The 22,292-nt window shown below is 34.1% G+C and overlaps 1 protein-coding gene across 1 annotated transcript in view; it reads right to left on the bottom strand.

The window, feature by feature from the left end:
* The window catches only part of LOC128863155 (uncharacterized), a 207,107-nt gene extending 185,956 nt beyond the window's left edge, over nt 1-21,151 (bottom strand). The window contains exons 1-2 of the mRNA XM_054102130.1: nt 20,837-21,151; nt 5,229-5,482 (exon numbers count right to left, since the gene is read on the bottom strand). Coding sequence (XP_053958105.1) covers nt 5,229-5,295 — 67 coding nt within the window. The 5' untranslated portion in view covers nt 5,296-5,482; nt 20,837-21,151. The remainder of the gene's footprint in view (nt 1-5,228; nt 5,483-20,836) is intronic.
* Nucleotides 21,152-22,292: the final 1,141 nt, after the last annotated feature.

The following is a 22,292-nucleotide window of genomic DNA, read 5'->3' on the forward strand; positions in this document are numbered from 1 at the left end:
GGGATGCATTGGGTGTGCTCCTGATCATACCACCGCTTCCAATCTTGATTGAAAGGGAAGCTCGCTCGAGTGCCTTAAGATTAAAAGGTATATCTGAACTAAAAAGTGGGTATATGAAAGGGCATCTAAAGATCTTAGAAGACTTCCTACATAGTCCCATTCTTCATAGGGATGATATACTCTATATCGTGGCTCTATAGGCGGCATCCTTAGATAAAAATTAGATTCGCTCAAATAAGCAAGAATTATGCACTTGAAATTCTCGTGAAATTTATTAAGTCTGATCCTATGATCCTATCGCATGATTTCCTCAAATGATATCATCGCACGAACTCATCAAAAGATTCCATCATATGATCTCATCATACAAATTTCATATCAAACGTATTTATTGATTTGATATCGATTGTAACCGAAATCGAAATAAAATGAAATGTTAAAATGTTGAAGAAATATTGGGAAATCTAATATTTGGCATAATTAATGTAAAAAAAAATTGATTTTTTAGCTTAGTAGTCGATAGCTTTTAGCTTACATGCCCCTTAAAGGACAAAAGTGCTTACCGCCGCTCGCAAAAAAAAGGCAAGTACGAAAGCACATAATAATTTAAGGATGCTTATCTTGGTGTGGAATAGGATATATTCACCTCATAAACAAAAAAAATGAACAATTTTATTTACAAGGACATACTTCCAGAAGTGATGCTACCATTTGCTGGGGAGAATATGCGACTTCGGTGACTTTTAACGCAGGATAATGGCCCAAAATACTCCTCAATGTTAGTAGGTGAATGGTTTTTACAAAATAATGTTATGGTAATGGATTGGCCAAGCCAATAACCCGAACCAAACCCAATTGAAAACCTTTGGGAAGATTTAAATAAGCTAATCGAAAGCAAATAGTCAAAAATAAGAAGGATTTTTGGCAAAAAATCAAAGAATTGCAGTATTCTACTCACACAGAAATATTTCGTGGGGCTATTAGTTCTATGCCAAATTGAATACAAAAAGTATTTGATAATCATGTTGGACACAGTGGTTATTGATTAAACTTCAAAAAATCAAAATTTGTTTTAATTGCAATAACAAGAACTCGAAAACGGCTTTATGGATTTTAACTTTTTTTCTTTTTAGTTAGTCACAATATACATAAATAAAGGGTGGTTAAATTTCAAGGGCCGATGTTGAATGTGAACCACACCTACAAGTCAACGACACCGTTGGACATCTTTCTTTGGGGTTATTTGAAAGAAAAGGTGTACGTCGATAAGCCAGCAACAATTCAAACAATATCTAACTCTGGTCTTAGATGGCAAAGCGCTCCAATAGACAGCATCCAACTTTGCTTTTATCTTGTCGCATTTTTTCCCGTCCAAAAAGGAAAATCGAATTACCGAACGATACTGATTTTTTCCATCTTAGCGAAAATCACGTAAGACGTCTTACTCGAATAGCTGCCAAATCTAAACTAACCTATCAATCAGCCTGAAATTTTTTGTGCCTTCGTTTGATAGATGACAGCAGATGATGCTAACACCAACTTTCCTCAGGAAGCATAGGAACGCCCTCTGCCATCAAACACGGGTACCTATTAAACCGCCCCCATATATTGAAATATCGCAGTAAAATCTTTCATTCTGCTCGACGTTGTATTTTAAGCAATGCTTATGGAAAATGCATTACTTTTGACATTAAATTGTGTTATTTCAGCACTTCACAACGCAGCTTCTTAGCTTCTATTCTTGTGTAATTACTTTCAAATTACTCAATAAAATGCTTACTTGGTATACAAAGAAATATTCGAATATACAAACAACTCGAAACGAGTGCTTGCATTGTTGTTTATACCATAAAATTGTATAGCACATTTATAGCCTAGACTTTTATTATGTCATAAAGTAATTAAATGAGATGCAAAGGAGTATAAACAGGGGCAGATTTAAATAGGCTTACACATTTTTGAAAATGAGTGAGGAGCTCTATAAATGGTAAAGCTATCATTTACGTTTGTTTGTGCACATGCGAGTATATTTTTCCGCACACATAAGAGTTCATAAAATAATAAAAATGCATGCAAATATGAGTGGATTTATGTATATTATTATATTTTATTTCCATGTGTTTTGTATTAGTAAGCCCGTGTGTGCACGTCCATACGCCAAAGCAAAGCGCCGGTGCTTAAAATTACAAATTGCCACTTGCAGTTATTTAATTAAGTTAATCCCTAAATGTACGAGTCAACTAAGCGCTAGCGGCTTGACTTCACTGTCGCTGTAGTTGAGCCGAGCAAAGCGCAAAGCACGTCTGTCCAAAAGTTACTTAATAACACACACGCGCTGACTTGTCAGTGTGAATTTGTATAGTAAGGATGCGAATATTGCGCAGCATTGCCAGATCCGAAATTTTGGATTATTTTTAATGCAATCCCGAAGTAGTCGCAAAATTGAACTTTTCTATAACTAAGCTGATTTTAAATAGTAGTAATTTCTGCTGATTACAGAATTTCGTGAGATTTTTAGTGTAATCCCTAGATCCCGAAATAGTCCCGAAATTGAATTTTTCTATAATAGCTAATTCTAAACAGTAGTGATCTTTGTTGATTACAGAATGATGCGAACTTTTTAGTGAAATCCCGAGATCCCGAAATAGTCCTGAAATTAAATTTTTCTATAACTTGGCGGATAAACAGTAGCTATCTTTGTTAATTACAGAATTACATTAGATTTGTAATGTAATCCGGAGATCCCGAAATTTATTTTTTCTATAACTCAGCTGATTATAAGTAGTAGTGATCTCTGTTAATTAAACGATTTCGGGAGATTTTCAGTGTAATCGCGAGATCCCAAAATAGCCCCAAAATAAACTTTTTAAATTTTGCAAAATTTTAATACTTTAATTGTTTTTTTAACTAAAACTTTTGCAAACAAATAAAATAAAAAATAATTAATTGGCGCGTACACTTCTGTCAGGTACTTGGCAGAGCTCCTTCTCCTATTTGTGGCGCGCGCCTTGATGTTGTGCCACAAATAGAGGGGCCTACAGTTTTAAGCCGACTCCGATCAGCATATTTTTTTTATGAGGAGCTTCTTCCTGGCAAAAATACATTCGAAGGTTTGCCATTGTCCTGCGAGAGGGGACCTCTGTTATAAAACCTTTTTTTGATTTAAGTGTTTCACGGAGCTTCGAACCAACGTACTCCGAATGGTAGTCAGACACCAATCCATTCGGCTAAGGCGGCCGCAAAACCTTATTCTTCTTCTTCTACTTGACGCGATAACCGCTTACGCGTTTTTGGCCAAGTTTAACAAAGCGGGCAAGTGGTTTCTTTCTCGTGCTAAACGGCGCCAGTTGGACACACCAAGTGAAGCCAAGTCCTTCTCCACCTGATCTTTCCAACGCAGAGGAGGCCCTCCTCTTCCTCTGCTATCACCAGCTGGTCGTCGTTGCCAACGTGCAAAGGTCCAAAAATCTTACGCAGAATCTTTCTCTCAAACACTCCAAGCGTCGCTTCATCGGATGTTGTCATCGTCCAAGCTTCTGCGCCATACGTTAGGACGGGCATGATGAGAGTCTTGTAGAGTGTTAGTTTTGTTCGTCGAGAGAGGACTTTACTGCTCAGTTGCCTACTTAGTCCAAAGTAGCACTTGTTGGCAAGAGAGATTCTACGTTGGATTTCAAGGCTGACATTGTTATCGGTGTTAATGCTGGTTCCTAAATAAACGAGGTATTTTACAACCTCGAAATCATAACTGTCAACAGTGATAGGAGGTACTTTGTTTTGTCCTCGTTCACCATCAGACCCATTCGCATTGCCTCTTTATCCAGTTTGGAGAAGGCAGAACTAACAGCGCGGTTGTTAAGGGGTTAGGGGTAGTCAGAGGCCCGAAAAAATGATGATTTTCACGAATTTTTTTTTTGCTACTTAATTAATTTATTTAACAAAAATAAAAACATAGCATAAAAACATCATGTTTTAACTTGACTTCACCAAAATTTCAAAAAAAAAAATTAATAATTGCAAAAGTTATCGCTGTTTGTGTGAAGCCCGTTTCTCCAGAAGTCCCTTGCGGTGAACATCACAAGTCCTTGCAGATTCATCTAAAACCAATCGGATGAGAAAAATTATTTTTATTGATAGATAATCTCGAGCCGGATCGAAGCTTTTTTTTTTTTTCAAAATGCACAAAATGGCGGCCTCAGGAAATATTTTTCAGATTTTCGGGAAAAAACCAACAGTTAATTGTTAAAAAAAAATCGAAATTTTTGAAAAAAAAAAAAATCCTTCTATCAGGCACAAGTTTTTTATGTTTTTCAAAAGCTGTATAAATTTTATTGAAATCTACGTAGCGGTTTTTAAGTTACAGTGTTCACCAGTTTGAAAAACATAGTTTTGAGAAAAACGCATTTAAAGTTTTGCTATCGGCTCCGGAGCGGCCGAGCGCCCTTTGTTAATTGTTGAATAACTTGAAAAGTATTTGTCGGATTCACTTCAAATTTTTACACAATATTTTTAAAACATTATACTATAAGAAAATGCAAAAAAAACAAAATCGATTTTTTGAAAATTCTGACTACCCCTAACCCCTTAAGGCCGATGATGTCAATATCATCGGCATACGCCAGCAATTGTACGCTCTTATAAAATATTGTGCCTGAGCGATTAAGTTCTGCGGCTCGTACGATCCTCTCCAACTTCAGATTAAAGAAGCCACTCGACAGCGAGTCACCCTGTCTGAAACCTCGTTTGGTATCAAACGGTTCGGAGAGGTCCTTCGAAATTCTGATGGTGCTGGGCCGCAAAACCTTACTGAACAGAAATGTGGACACAGTTTTTCCATTCTCAGCTGTCAAACCACGGTTATCGATATCGATAGTTCTCTTGGAGCTGAATATCACCAGATATATTTGTCTCAAATTGGTGATAACCATGAATTTATATTAATAAGTTATAATCAAATTATCAATAGGTCAAATTAATAAAGAAAAAAAATTTGTTTAACACTTTAAAGTTGTTTTAAAATTTTCGCTAAAAGAGTTTGTTTCATACTCAGAACAAAATAAGTGGGTGCCCCATAAACAATTTAAATTTTTATTTTTTAAGGACCCCCTTAATTTAATATTTGACTATATGCACATATAAGTATTCGTATATTTGATGCTAATTTTGTTATCACATTTTCTGAGTTATTTTACTAAATTTACTAAAAAAAATTAGAAACTTTGTCTTACCATAGACAAGTTCGCGTTCGAAGTTCGCCGTCGGCACAACAATTAGAAAAACAACACCACCGCCCATTTAGGATGAAATAAATAAATTCAGCTGCCTTTTATATACTCGTACTTCCTTGCTTCCTTTGTTAAGTGGTGTTGGCGGCAGTGACAGTGAGCTGCGATCTCTGTTGCAAGTTTAGTTAATAAACAACAGTCAATGACAAAGTATCCTTGCGAGTCCTGCTGGTGGATTATCAATTGCAGTGAAGAGGCTGAAAAATTGTGGAAATGCGAAAAATTATTTGAACTATTTGTGCACATATATTAAATAATTTAATCAGTCAGTTTAGCACACATGATAATTTTCATAACTTTCATACTTTGATAACTTCCTTTACAATTTCCATATATAACAATTGCGGAGTTAGAAATATAAAATTTTCATAGTAGAATTGCCTAATTTAAGTTAAGACAGATTTGAGATATTGCAGACCAGGTTGCGATGTAAAAAGTTTTGAACATTTTCCGTTAGATGTCTTTAGGGGGCCAAATGTCACGGTTATATACATATAACATAGAATCACTTTAATAAAAGTAATATTACTCTTTTTTTTAACAATTTTTCGCTATATTGAAACACTACAGCGTTTCAAAATGCAGGGAAACAGAGAAGAAAAGGAAAAGTAGGCGAAACAAGTTAAAAAGGCAAAGCAGGTGGCCGAAAAATGAGTGCAACAGCAAAGCGGCTATTCCAATGAATCCGCACTAGTGGTCCAACTGTCAAAAATATTGATAAAATCACGGAAATCAGTGGGCCGGCGTGGCATGAAGCATTCGCTCTATTTTCTAGGAGTTGAAGATTAGTCGCAAAATAGTTTGAAGGCATTCGCATGCAAGTGATCCAAGTATTTTGTCATTACATCTTGCCATACATTTTTTCTTAAAATTAGTCTACTGAAGAGTATTAGAGTATTACAAGTACGATAAGAAGTAAAGTGGACAAATTTTGAAAACATTTAACAACTTTTAGATTTGTGGGGAGGCAAAAAAATCGCTCATTGCTCTGTGAAAATCATATTCTAGGGATCAAAATAAGAAACTTTGCCGAAGGAACCATACCTCTAAAACGAATTCTGATGCCCCGCAATTTGGGTCGAACTTTTTAGTTTCTTTTCTCATGTAAAGGCCAAAAATGGTGATATTTTGGAATGATTGTATGGGGAACCCCCCAGAGGAGTTCCAGGGGGTGTGCCACTGGCATGGGTGGATCGGCCGTCCAAAGTTAGTGGGGGTCGGTCATACATTTGGACTCGATTGGATCACTCTAAATGGGTCAAAGTGGGATTTTTCGTTCGACCCAAATTGGAGGGCATCAGAATTCGTTCCTCTGTTCCTTCGGCAAAGTTTCTTATTTTGATCCCTAGAATACGATTTTCATAGAGCAATTAGCGATTTTTAAATCGACCCGTCCTAATATATACAGTGAAATTCCTTATAACCGGACACTCACCGTCGCAGTGTTTTTGTCCGGCTATGGGAGATGTCCGCTTATAAGGGATGAAGTCACAAAATATTTATATACCACACATATGAATTGTATTGTACATAGTTTATTTAAGAAATTTTTGGAAGTAAAGAATATTTGCATACTTCAGTATTACATATAAATACATATATGTACATATAGCGATTAAGTACATTGTACAAGTCTTTACATTTCAATACTAGTTTGATTGAAAAAATTAGGTAATGCTTGATTGCTTTAATTTAAAATGTTCATTTTCAAAGTGACTCTCGATATTTTTAATGTGCTGAAAAGCTACATAGTCATTTTTTGCATATTGTTTCAAGCCCGCAACAAGTTTTAAAGCCTCATCCTATGATGTTATAGGCTCACTTATTTCTTCTGAAAATTCATCTTCTGAATCACTTATGTCCATAGTATCATCTTGTTGGTCAAATTGAACTTCTATATTGTTGTCCTCAGTGAAAACATTTTGATCCATTTGGAGAAAACCTTTGAACGCAACCATTCGCATGCAACTGACTTAACAAACTGAATGGAAAACTACTCTTAATTTAAAACACAGGACTTGAATGAGTGTATACATGTTAAAAGGGGAATCACCTGTTTCATTTTTATAATGAACAACAAAGCTTGCTTGTGATATTTTTGAATTTTGTCCGTTTATGAGAAATTTTTTTATGAAAATGGTTTGAAATACCTTGTCCGCGTCCGGTTATTAGAGTGTCCGTTTATTAGGATGATATTTGTATGAAAAAATGAATGAAAAACCTGTGTGCCCAAAATTTGTCCGGTTATTGGAGCTGTCCGGTTATAAGGACTGTCCGTAATGGGGAATTTCACTGTATATATATGTTTTTTTGTTCTTTGAGCAATTTGAGAATGGAGCCAGCATGTAAAAGAATGGGTGAAAAGCGGTCCACGAAGCTTATAATGAACGGTCAATTTAGAACACCAAAACCTCCAGGAATACCACCAAGGAGTTGGCGGAGTGTTGAATGTCTGGCTCCTGATCCGAAGAATGCAATAATTACATATTTATAAAAAACTTAATGAATTGCAATTTTTTTTGTGGGAAAAACAGGGGCTAGTCCTGCAATAAAGATTATGAAGGAGCAGCAATTTATTTAATGTTGAAATTCTGGTATGCACTTCCTTAAAGTCAAAGAACTTCGGCCTTTTTTAACCTCTGGAAAAAAATTTTTTTTCATGTACAATAAATAAAATATACTTTTACTGATGACAGTGTTTACAAATGAAAGAGAGGTTTTTGCTCAAAACTTTTAGCAAAAAGAAAAAATAAAATTTAAAAAAATGTTTTTGAAAATTATATTTTATCCCAGAAAAAAAAAATAAAAAAATTTACGTATGTGAATATAACTCGAGAAGCTATTAGTTAAAAAATAAGAAAAAACTGATGATAAAATTTTCACTAAAATAGGGGTTTTTCAACAATTTTGAGCAATAAAACAGAATAATACAATATAAAAAAAACCAAAATTATTGACATTGAACTCATTTGAAAATTATGTTAATTTCATGGTCGAAGTAAATCGGGGAAACGTTAACTTACTTGTTTTAAGTCACCTACAGTGCGGCAAATAATTATTAGCCCAAGGAATTTTTTCCCCTGTATTTGTATTATACAAATAAATGATGCAATAATTAGCGTGCAATAATCAGTATAGGAATACAAAATAATTTGAAAAACAAAAACTTAATGTACTCAATTATTTTCCAATTCAGTTACAAAATAAAGGGTATTTCAAACATAATGGATGTCAATAGTGAATAATTGCAAGACGGTAGCAGTTTTTATGCCATTTTCGATATTTGTCAAGTAGACAAATGTAGAATTTTAGATGATAGAACAACACCTTAAAAATATTGAAACTTGTTATGAAAATGGTCGATCTTTAAGAACATATCGCAAAATTCGTGATTTGTTTGGTGGAAAGAACCATTCGATTAAATCGACAATTCAAAGGTTGGCGAACAAATTTCAAAGAACTGGTTCTGCAGAGCACAGAAAAGGGCTCACAGCCCAAAAACTGGAAGTTATGTTGAGATTATTGCTCTTGTAGCGCTCAACGTTCTCAATTTGGCGGATTTTACCTGAGTGATGATGATTAAATGATGTCATTTTTCACATATAAACAACAAAGAGAAAATTCGGTAGATTTTGCAATTTTTCTTTTATAAAGACGAAAATATAAGCCAGGCCGCTGAAATTGTGAATGGTGTTTATGGTGCCGATATTGTAACAGCTAATTACGTGCAATTTTGGGTTGTCGATTTCGTTCAGGCATTTTTGATATTAAAGATGCAACTTGCACAGACGGGTCCGTCGTCAAAAATGTCGAAAAAATCACAGAAATAATCGAAGTTTACCGGATTGTTAGTAGTCGCAGCCTCGTCTAGGAGCTAAAGATCGTCCATAAAACAGCTTTAAACCATTTGCGGAAAAATCTGGACTTAAAACGAAGCTCGATGTTTGGGTGCTACAACAATTAACACCAGAAAACCTGATGAACCGAATTTCCATCTGCGAAGCTTTGACCAAACGGAATGAAATCGACCCATTTCTTAAACGAACTGTGACTGGGGATGAGAAATGAGTTGCATACGACAATATTGTGCGAAATCGAACGTGGTCAAAGCGTGATGAAGCGGCTCAAATGGTGGCCAAAGCAGGACTAACAGCCAAGAAGGTTGTACTTGAAAGGTGTCACATACTATGATCTCTACTGCCAACAGCTGGACCATTTGAAGCTAGCGATTGACCAGAAATGGACAGAAATTGAAAGAGGGGTTGTCTTCCATCAGGATACCGCAAGAATAAACGCGATTCTAGTGACATACAAAAAACTCCGTATATACAAGGTGAAGTCCAAAATAAACAAGGCTGAGCTGAAATAGAAGCGACAGGCGCTTTGTTCTGATGACTTCGAGTTTATTTATTCAAAATAGTACCCTCTGGCCTCGATACACTGTTTTGCGTGACCTGAAAGCTTTTCGATATAGTGTTTCAGTTCATTGTCCTTCAATATGTCGGTAAAAGCCTTTTGTATGGCCTCTACGCACGCAAACCATTTTCCTTTCATGGCCAAATGCATTTTTCCGAATAGGTCAAAGTCACAGGGAGTCATCAGGCGAATACGGTGAGTGATTGATGGTTAAAATAAGATTTCTAGTCAAAAAATTAGTCACAAGAGTGGATCGATGGGATGGTGCAGCTTCCTTCTGCGCGGTATTCAGGGCGGATTCGACGAATGCGATGCAATAAACACTTCAAAACACCAAGATAGCCCGTTGGCACGAACTCCTTGTGAACAATTCACTTGGGATCGAAAAACCAAATGAGCATCGACCTCATTTTTGACTTCTTCAAACGCGGTTTTTTGGATGGGGCCTTCCATTCGATATTTTGACGCTTGGTTTAGGTTCATGTTGGGAACACCACGTTTCATCAGTAGTTACAATTTTGTAAAGAAGTCTTTTCTCGCCTCTTTAAAGAGGTTTTTCGAATGTTGAATTCTGAGCAATTTTCGGTCCTCAGTTATCTTGTGCCGAATGAAACCTGTACAGACCTTTTGTCTGCCAAAATGATCAGCTAGAATGCGATAGATCGATGCTTTGGATATATTCAACTCCGATTCCATGAATTTCAACGATGATTTCGGTTTATTTTTGAAAAGTTTACGAACAATTTCGATGGAGTGTTCGGAGATTACTGATTTTGGGCGGCCCTGATTTTGGTTCATTGTCATTTATGTCCTCACAACCATCTCTGCAACGGGTAAACCACTCATGAACTTTGGCTCGAGATAGACAATCATCGCCATAAACGTTTTTCATCAATTCAAATGTTTCGGTAAACATTTTACCGATTTCAAAACACAACTTGATATGAGCTCTTTGTTCGAAACTCATTTTTGTACCGATGACACAAACATACTGACACTTTAGATGTAATAACTTCGCTGCCACTTAACCAAACGTCACCACACTTTCACTGGAAGTCAGCTAGGAATGTGCGTTACAACGCACTAACTCATTAATATTTATATCATTTTTATGACGCCAGTCTTGTTTATTTTGGACTTCACCTTGTAGTCCGGACCAGGCACCAAGCGATTACCACCTTTTCCTCTCATTGCAAAGCTTAATGAGTGATAAGAAATTTGTATCAAGAGAGGTTTGTGAAAATCGATTACTTAGAATTTTTAGCCAATAAGGACTAAGACTTATTATTTTTAGGTATTATGAAGCTACTCTTAAAATGCCAACAAATTAGATAGAAAAACGGTTGGTTGACCGAAATCGGATAATATATAATATGAAATATCTTAAATAAAGTTTTGAATTTTACGCAAAAATAATGGATTTCTACAATCGCTTGGGAACAACTCAGGATTAATTTATTGCTTTAAACACCAATCATCCTTTTATGCTTACGTCATTTATACAGATTTAACAACTACTATTTTGTGAATGAAATAAGTCATCAAATAATGGAACCCTGATACGATGACATACACAAATATGCACACGCAAACATACGAACGGAAGAATTTCAAACTATTCAAAAACTCATTGCCATTTACTACCCACAACTTCAAAGTTAAGAAACTAAGAAACTCAAATACTCGTATGAGACACCAGCTGACATGACCACCCACATTGCCTATTACCCACTTTTGCTAGAGAAGTCGTGGAGTGGAGTGGAGGGGAGTGAAGTAAACTGAAAGAATAAATGCGCAATCGGAGTCAAGTAAATGTGCCACACAAACAAAAGAAAATTTGCTCAAACTTTGCTTGCTTACTTTAAGGGGCATTTACAAATTTGCTTCCGTCACTTTCGCAAAAATGTGGCAGAGCGAAACAAATGTTGCCAACTTTGTGTGGGTGTGGCCACTATACATATCTGCATATACATACATACATATCTCCATACGTACACATATCACTGCGACTGTTATTGCTGCAAATTGTCGTGTGTATGTGCGCTCACTTTTACTTGCGGCATCAACCTGTTTGTAGAGTCGTCGACTAGCCACAATGCCAGCTTCAGTGTAAGGCATCAACGGCGCAATGCTGCAATGCAAACCAAAGTGTTAACTTTTCGGGTAAACCTCATTAGGCGAATGACGCCGGAACAAAAGTTTATCTGCCTGGCAGTCATTCACCAACAGGATCAGCAGATCCGTAGGGGCAAACGATCCAAATACATACAACAATCCGTCTCAACTATGCTATTGTTTCTGGGGCGCGCGTATGTATTTGCCTTGAGCTGCTGCAGTGACAGCTGTTGCACTGTCCATTATATCTATTTTGCTGCATGCCACTGTTGCAACTTCGTCGTCTGTCAGATCATCAACAAATCTGCGAGGATGTGCAAATACTTGGAATTTCTAACGGATGCATTTGAAGGCAGTTAGGCAAATATGCAACATTTTGTGGCACAGTGCGGCTGAGATGAAGCAGCTGCAAAAATATCTCAAGTCAGATAAGCCAGACCAAAGGAAACTAACTGAAAATGGTCTAAGGAAACGAGCAACTGAAAGTGAAGTAGAACATTGGGATTTTATGTAGGAAGTGAAAGAAAAGAAGTTTAGTTGTCTGGCTGGTGGTGGAAAAAGTGGTTGGAGATAAATGCCTGGTAGTGAAAGTTTCGCTTGGCAAAGTTGAGAAGATGTCTTATTTAGCTAATTCGTTGCGGGAATTGTTGCATGCGAAAGTGCAAGGTGTGCAACTTGAGGTGGGCATCGGGTGTTTTTTTTTCTTGTTTTGCTTTCAAACTTTCCTTTTCTAAGCAATTACTTGTGCGAATATTCGTAAAGTATTAGTTTGCTTCATAGCAGATGTGCGAGCATACGCCAGTACGTAATAATAGAATGAGGAAAAATTTTACTTCTACGGGTAAATTTGTTTTCAATTTAGAGAACTTTAGCTCGTTAGAAAAAAGGAAAGTAATCTGTGTACCCACTTGCTGTCCATTTAGATGCTTGCGAGTTTTAAATTAACACAATCAATATTCAGCCAAGGCAATGCAGAGCAATATGTTCGCGAGACGTCGTTAGGTCGGTCTCTCACAAAACTCATAAGAAAATCACAAAGCTCCTACAATGCATTCTGGTAGAGAGGACCAAAAAAAACCCAAAAAATCCCTTATGGGTACTCTGAAAGCCTACGTCCAAATTTTATTTTAGGAAGTGACTTATTTTCAGTGTTCGCGCTTAATTTTGAGTTTTGATATATTAAGTGACTTTAAGTAGAATTTTCCGACAAATATTTTTGTGGCACATTTATCAACCATTATCCAGGGTTTGATTGAAAAGTAATGAGCCTTCCTGCGCCTGAAAAGAAAGCTGAAGGGGAGGCGTTTCGACTCCATCGAGGCGATCCAAAAAACTGTGACAGCCGAATTGAACGCGATTCCGGCGGATGAGTTTAAAAAATGTTTCTTGCAGTGGAAGGACCGCTACCAGCGGTGTATTGACGCTCAAGGGTCCTATTTTGAAGAATATTAGTTGTATAAGCCAAAAGGTTTAATAAAACTGCTAAAAAAAAAAAAAAATTAAGGCTCATAACTTTTCAATCAAACCCTGTATTCCCTCTGCTATGAGTCACACATTTTCATCTATTGAGGCTTTAGAGGATTAAAATGTTCCACAATGCTTTTTTACATAGAATTTCTTAACAAATCATGCATCTTCTTTACATAGTTTCCTCTGCCGATTTCAATAAAAATGTGCAAAAAGGTGAAAATACTGACTCACCCTGAAAACAATTCAAACCTAGACTTTCTGTCGCCAATACAAATTGTTGACAGTTGACAACTTAACTTTGAAAATAAAGGTAAAAATTCATTACATTTTGTTAATTTATATTACTTCTACTGAACTCTCTGAAATCGATAGAGACAAGAGAACAAACTGATCTTTGCAAATTCACCCAGCGTTTCTCCTCTTCTTTCAAAATTTGTGTCCATACCAATAGACACATATGATTTTTGTCACCTCTATAAGAATCTATTATCGAGACCTTATTATTTTGAAAAGAAAAAAAAATAATTAAAACGAATTGGAATGAATTGAGGTAGATGAGACAGAGGATTTCGGGGATTAATTTATATGTAAATCAAAATTATATCGGCAGTATTGGAGCAGATGCGGTTCTTCATGAACTTTCGACAAACCAAAAATATTGGCTTCGCCACCGCTAAATTTTTATTTCGACTAATTGCAATCGATGGCAAACATTTTCAAAGGGGAAAAATACTTATTTGGATAGCAAAGCAACACAATTAAATGATTGAATTTGTAATTGAAATAGTTATATTAGAAAAAAAAATTCTAAAAAAGTTTGAACAACAAAATAAAATCTGTTTCTAAAAAATTAAAAAAAAAATAACGAAAAAAATATTTTCTAAAAAAGTTTGAACAACAAAATAAAATCTGATTCTAAAAAATTAAAAAAAAATAACGAAAAACATATTTTCTAAAAAAGTTTGAACAACAAAATAAAATCTGTTTCTAAAAAATTAAAAAAAAAATAACGAAAAAAATATTTTCTAAAAAAGTTTGAACAACAAAATAAAATCTGTTTCTAAAAAATTTAAAAAAATTACAAAATTAAAAAAAAGAAGATATTTTACTTTAAAAAACTTTGTACCATTTCATTTGAATAATTTTCAATATCATTTTGAATAATATTCAATATTGGATCAACCTCGAAAATGTAAAATTTTGCTCAGTTTACTTCTCATTGCACTCATACTAAAGCAAAGAAAGCGACCGCCGTAGCCGAATGGGTTGATGCGTGACTACCAGGAGTGCGTAGGTGCGAATCTTCGTGCATGAAATACCAAAATGATATAAAAAGTGTTTTCTAATAGCGTTTGCCCCTCGGCAGGCAATGGCAAACCGCCGAGTGTATTTCTGCCATGAAAAAGCTCCTTATAAAAATCAATTTGTCGCTCGGACCCGACTTAAAACTTTAGGTCCCTCCATTTATGGAACAACATCAAGTCGCACGCCACAAATAGGAGAAGGAACTCAGCTAACCATCTAACAGAAGTAACATATACTCGCTATTTATTTATTCATTTTCATTATTTTTTGTTTGAATACAACTGGGAAAGTTATGGGGATCACATTATAAAACTTTCAAGGACTACTGAGCTTAGATTCAGCTATTAGTAGCAAAATAAGGAATTATAAAACAACATTTGCAGAAAAATACATAATTTTTTTGAAGAAATTAAAAGAAAAGTTAAGAAAATTTAATAAAATTTAATAAAACTGAAGAAATTTCAATTTAAAAACTTTATGCGAGAATTTTCAACATTACAAATTAAAAAAAAAACTAATACAAAAATTTTAAAAAATTTGAAAAGAGCCGAAGATACTTCACTTTAAACAACTCCATACCAATTTTTCAACGTAGAATATATTAAAATAAGATCTTAAAAAAATTATAAATATTAAACAAAAAACTCAAAAAATTTCACTCTAAAAACAAGGTACTAAAATTTTCAACATTGAGTAAATTGGCGAAAAAGATTTTAAAGTTTGAGCAAAACAATAAAAAATTTTCCGAAAAAATAAAAAAATAACAAAGAACCTGAGATATTTCACTTTACAAAGGTTTGCACAAAAAACTAAAAATTTTCCCCAAACAAATTTAAAAAATCTTACAAAAAAGCGAAGATATTTCGCATTAAAAAATTCTATACCAAATTTTCTACATTAAATACAATAAATTGGAGAAAAATATTTTTTTTTCAAGTTTGAGCAAACATAAAAAATTTTCCGAAAAAAGAAAAAAAATACAAATATTTTAAAAAGAACCGGAGATACTTCACTTGAAAAAAGTTTGAACAAAAAACTAAAAATTTTCTCCAAAAAGAATTTAAAACAACTTAAAGGGAAACCAAGTTATTTCACTTTAAAACCTCTATACTAAATTTTGAAAGTTTAATAAATTGGCGAAACAATTTTTTTGTTTTTTAGTTTGAACAAAGCAATAAAATTCAAAAAATAAAAACTAAAAAATAAAAAAAAATTACAAAAACTTTAAAAAGAACAAGATATATTTCACTGTGAAAACTTGTTTTAAAAATTTTGAACAAAAAACTAAACAATTTTCCCAAAACACTAAAATAAACTCACAAAGAAGGCGATATATTTCATTTAAAATAACTTTTACCAAATTGTCAACATTGAGTAAATTGGCGAAATTTTTTTTTTTTTTTGAGCAAAACAATAAAAAATTTTCCGAAAAAATAGAAACAATACAAATATTTTAAAAGGAACAGGAGATATTTCACTTTAAAAAAGTTTGGACAAAAATCTAAACATTTTCTCCAAAAACTTAAAAAGACGAGAATATATGTATAATATTTCACTTTAAAAAAACTTTTTACCAAATTGTCAACATTGAATAAATTGGCGAAAAAATATTTTTTTTTAACAAACGAATGAAATTTTCTCCCACAAAAAACAAGAAACAAAAATTACACACATTTTAAAAAGGTCCGGAGATATTTCACTTTAAAAAACTTGTTGTAAAAAAGTTTGAATTAAAATTAAATTTAAAGAAATTACAAAAATTAAAAACAATACGAAGAAATTCCACTTTAAAAATCCTATACCGAAATTCTCAACATTAAATAAATTCGCGAAAAATATTTTTTTTGCTAAATTTGAAACAAACAATAAAATTTTTTCCCACACAAAAAAAAACACAAACATTAAACCTTAAACCTTACAAACACCGAATACATCTCATTTTAAAAACCTTGTTTTAAATGGTTTGAATTAAAATAGAATTACAAAAATTAAAAACCAATTTAAAAACATGTATACCAAATTTTCAACCTAGAACAAATTCCCAAATAACATTTTCTAAAACAGTTTGAACAAAACAATACATTTTTTTCTTAAATAATTAAAAAAAATTTCAAAAAATTTTAAAACATGCCGAAGAAGTTTAACTTTAAAAACTTGTACAGCAAAATTTTCAATATTGCATAAATTGGCAAGAAAATAAAAATGTTTTAAACAAGTTTGAAGAATAATTAAAAGCGTAGTACACATAAAAGAAGTGAAACTTTCAAGGCAGATAAAGAAAGAGGGAGAGACCCGAGAGAGAATCAGAGAGAGGGATAGAGAAAGAGAGAGAAAGAATATATATCTAAATAAATTCACAACAAAATGCAGAGAATACAAATAGACAAAATTAACAAAAAACGTAGAAGGGTCGACCGGTATAGGTAAACGCCGGACACAAACCGTGGCAACAACGCGCACTACTCCGAGCGTTTATCACCCGCACAAACGCAGCGATTCCAAGACCGCAGACACGGCACAAATTACCGCAAGACAATACCAATAAATCCGACGCGGGAACGGATAGCACTTTATAGTACGCACAAGCACTGGCCAGGTAACGGAAATAAGCGCCAAAAAGTAGGCACCAAAAAGAAACGTCAAAAAAATTGGAACCAAAAACGCCCCAAACATAGGCAACTAGGAAATATAACGCCAAAAAGTAGGCACCAATAATATATTTCTACAAGTTTGCACCAACAAACAAGGCCCAAAAAGTAGACAGTGTTATTTCTCACTAGAAATTAGCAACCACAAGGAAAAGCTCAGGAAAAATAGCTTAAGTGTATCTAAGATATATATAAGGTATAGCTCTCTGTCTCCTTTTCCTCTACGTTATAACTTTTTTCCCTCTCGCGGAACGAAAATGCCCAAAACGTTGCATGGCCTTGAAATTTTACTCTCCATTCTCGTTCGTGCATCGACGCGTAAGAAGTTTCACTTCAAAAATAAATTTTAAAAATATCCGAAGTAGTCCATCGACGCCTCAGAAGTTTCACTTTAAAAATACAATTTTAAAAATATCCGAAGTTATTTCGTTTTCACTAATAGTACACAAAATCTTAAACTTATGAAATTTTTTTTAGTTTTTTAGTATAGGTACTTTTTATTATCCACAACCCTACAAATAATCTAAATTCCAGAAAAATTGATGACTGTGCCCAAAAGAATTGGATCACTTAACACAGAATCGCTCATTTACCCCATATTAAATATACTCGTATTCAAATTTCAAATAGATTAACGTAACCAACGCAAGACAAATGTATTGTTGAGGGCCTATGCTCCCGAGAGGAGTGAACAAGGAAAAAAACAACAATATTCAAGCTTCATATAATTGTCAAGCAACAGAAATGCTTTAAATTTTAAAACGTTAGATTCAATGAAGTAATTTCTTGCTTCAGAAGTAAATATGTATGTATGTGTAAGTCAAATAAGCATAAATTTATCTAAGCATTACTTTCAGTGAACACAAAACTTTCCGCATAATTTTTATCAAAACAACTAATTTCCACTTAACCCAAATTTTCATGGGTAACACCCGGCTAATTACTTTTATATCTCATTACAATTATTTATGGATTAGCATATTCAAGGCCAAATTTTTGCTGCTGCTCACTGTTGCCCGCAAACCTTAAACACCTAAATAAATACAGAAAAGGAATAAATATTCAAATATAAAAATAAATTAAATGCAAAATTAGTTAGTTGCCGTTTGGCTTTAAAATACCGAGACGGGCAGCTGAGTGCGTACTTATGTATTTAAGTATGGATGTATATAAAATACCACGACCATAAAATATTTCTACATATTTTCACAGTTTTTCACTGCAATAACTCCGACTTAATTTAATTAGCGGTTTAATTGAAAAATTTAATTTAAGCTACAAAGCTGCATTTTCATTTTCATTTTTAATGTTTAATATTTATAATTACGTCACACTAAAAATACCATGTAATAGTCAGTATGTATATGCGCATATTCGAAATTTTACAAATATTTATGGGTATTGGCATACATACCTATACATTCCTATTTACATATTCACACATATGTATGTGGATGGTAATAGTCAATGTGTCATAGTGTGCAGTATAGAGATTTATTATATTCGAAAGAATTTAGTATACGTGTATATGTGTATTATATGTAATATTTGTATGCGGAAAAAAGTGCATTATTTTTGAGTAATATTTATTACGCAAATGGTTTTATGTTCGATTTTTAACTCCTGGGCGAAGCAAGACTACTAACATTGCGGTCACCCATGATTATTTCTGTGAGTTTTTCAACATTATCGACATTTTCTTTAACATCAAAAATCTCTGAACGGAATCGACGAAGCCAAAATTGCACGTTATTCTATCGAGAAAATAATGGATTTTCTTATACCCTGTGTGATTATTTAGTCCAGTATTCCGGCATTTATCACAAGTAGGGTAGATATTATAGTATATTTGTATACACACTAACACATATCTCGAAAGCCCCACACTCCACCTAAGTTAAAGTTACAGAGCGAACTGAATATATATTGAAGACATTTTTACAGGCATTAGCATGATTTTAACGAGTTTTGATTTCATGTTCAAAATACTTACACGAGTATACGTACAATAACAGTATTAATTTGAAAATAAAAAATCAACGTAGTCGTTATTAAATTTCAATACAGATTTCTAGTTATGGTCATTCTTATTAAAAAATCTTCAAATAATGAGTTTGCAGTTTACAAGCAAACGGGAGCGAGATTATTATTCAGTAGACTTTATTTTAGGTCCCGAACCTAAAATACACATAAAAATAAAAAAACAAAAACAAAATGGCGGACTTGTGAAAAAGTTCTCAAAATCTATTTTTGTTTTCTTCATAAATTGTTTAAATTAAATACATAGTTTATTACTAAAAAATTAAATATTTTTAAGGTCTGGGATCTAGATATGTGTCTCTAGAATAACGGGTTAAATTTTTAGCCAAATCGGTCCAATAGTTTTGAGTCAGTGATTCCCCGAAATTTCGAAAACTTAGTTTTGAGAAAAACGCGTTTAAAGTTGGTCAGAGCAGCAGCTGCTGGCGTGTCACACCCTTTCATAAACACTACGGCGCGCTCCCTTATTTTAGCTATGGGTGGGCCATGTAAAATTTGCTTTTTGAATCGGCTATAAAAAAAACTATTCACTACTTTTTCAAACTTTTTTTTATTTTGAAGATTGAACATTGTGATTTATGAATGAAAAATAATATCGTTCAAATGACTGCCATGACTAACTTTACAGTAGGCCATTCGATCAACCCAATTTTTAAGCACATCTTCGATTGTTTGGGCTCCAATTTCATGAATGGCAATTCCGATTTCGTGTTTTAAAGCATCAATCGTCTCTGGATGGTTCGCATAGCATTTGCCCTTAACGGCTCCCCACAAAAAATAGTCCAACGGGCTTAAATCACAGCTCTGAGGCGGCCAATTGATATTGGAATTCAAAAACGGTAGCCAAAAGTTCGAGTCTAACTTTAGCAGTGTGACAAGTTGCACCGTCCTGTTGAAACCAAATGTCGTCCATGTCATCCTCTTCAATTTTTGCAAACAAAAACTCGTTGAGCATGTCACGGTAACGCTCGACATTTACTGTAACCGCGGAAGAAGAAGAAGACTAGGTTTTCAATATTTCCCAATTTTTTTTTTCATTTCGTAAATGTCAAACGTTTATGTAAATTATGAACACATTTGACATGTCATTTGTGTTTCCATTCTCAAAAAAATAGGTGGTTCAAAAAGCAAACGCTATATGGCCCACCCTGTAGTTTATTATCAAAAAATTAAATATTTTAAAGATCCGGGATCTAGATATGCGTGTCTAGAATAACGGATTAAATTTTTGGCCAAATCGGTAGAATAGTTTTGGGTCAGTGATTCCCCGAAATTTCGGAAACATGGTTTTGAGAAAAACGCGTTTAAAGATTCGACAACAGCTGCTGCTGGCGTGTCACACGCTTTCATACACACTACGGTGCGCTCTCTTATTTTAGCTATAACTTTAAAAATAATTAAAATTTTTGTCTAAAATTTTTACAGTATATTTTTAAGATGTTTTTCTTCCGAAAAATGTTAAAAAAAAATTCTTTTTTTTCGTACAGCTCAGATTTAAAGCGATTTCTGAGGAAAACAGCATTCTCTGTAAATGGCTCTACACCTCAATTGGCTTACATTTCAATTTTGAACGACAGCTGTCTTTATATTGCACTAACACATTTTTGTTTATATTAGAAATTTTATTTTATGAAACTTTCATTGGTGATTCACTTATAGATCCTTAAATTCTTTTTTTTTCGATTATCTCTGTTTTCAACCACCGCAAAATGTAAGTACTCCTAGGCAAGTACTTCAAATTATTTCCTCGCACTTAAGTTGCCAACTTATAAAAATCCACAGCAGCGCACATTTTCACAATGAAATTGAGAAGTGAACTAATTGTAGCCGCATTAACCCAGAACTCATTCACACTTTTCGCATTCATTCGTGCCACAAAGAGTGCTAAATAATTAAGGTGCAAAAGTCGCTCAAACAAAAGGAGAGCACGAGAAATTCTATAAGCATTTATATATTTTCAAGAAGACTACCCAACTACTTCAGTATGCACCAATAATTTCACAGCAACTGAGTGAGTATTTGGTCATTTCTGCTCTAATAGGGCTAATTAATATATTTATGTGAAAAATAGCCAGCTGAGGCAAAAATTGTTGATGAATAAAATTAATCAGAGAAATATGTTGGCAAGCCCTTAGTTCTATAATTCAATTGAGAGGAGAATTGAAAACGGAAAAGTTGTGGGAGGAGGAATAGAAAAAATATCTATCACTTGCCAAATAAAAAGAGAAAAATATAAAACTTTAAATGGCAAAAGTAACAACTTTTTTAGTAAAACACCAAATATTCGCAACACTTTTTCAAGCTCTTAGAAATTCTTTCTAGGCACGTGCATTGGAAAAGTTTGCATAAGTTAATTTTGTTAATTTCCTATGGATCCACACAGCTATGATAAGGTTTATAAGCACCTATGCATCAGTGGTCTGGATGCGTAGACTCTCACTAAAGAGAGAGTCAAGAGGACCTTATCAAGACTACGACGCTCTGTGGATATCTATTGCACCGAAGCTTTTACGACTACTTCAGGCCAAGCATTAGATTTTATGAATTACAGCGGCAGTGTGCACCACAAATGTTTGACAGACGGTCAGTCAGTTAATAAGAACTATTATTTGGACGTTATGCGTAGTTTACATGAAGCAATTCGCCAAAAAATAATTTATTTGTTGGGGAAAAAAACTCGTGGATTTTGCACGACAATAACGCACCGTCGCACAGTGTCTTTATTATCCGTGAATTTTTTACCGAGCACGAAAAGATTGGCATTCAACAGCCATCGAATTCACCTAATATGACTCCATGTGACTTTGTACTGTTTGATCGAGTCCAGAAAGTGCTACGGGAAAAAAAGAAATTTAACAGCAGAAAGATAGTAATGGAAAAATCGATCTGAATCTGAGCCGTCTCAGAGGCGTTACCGTTAAAAGAGTTTCAGAAATCAAGCGCTGGTATAAGTGCATTGTAGTCGATGGGGAGTGCTTTCACGGCAATAATAACACTTTTGAAGAATAAAGTT

Source organism: Anastrepha ludens, chromosome 5 (assembly GCF_028408465.1).
Source record: "Anastrepha ludens isolate Willacy chromosome 5, idAnaLude1.1, whole genome shotgun sequence".
NCBI classification, from domain to species: domain Eukaryota; kingdom Metazoa; phylum Arthropoda; class Insecta; order Diptera; family Tephritidae; genus Anastrepha; species Anastrepha ludens.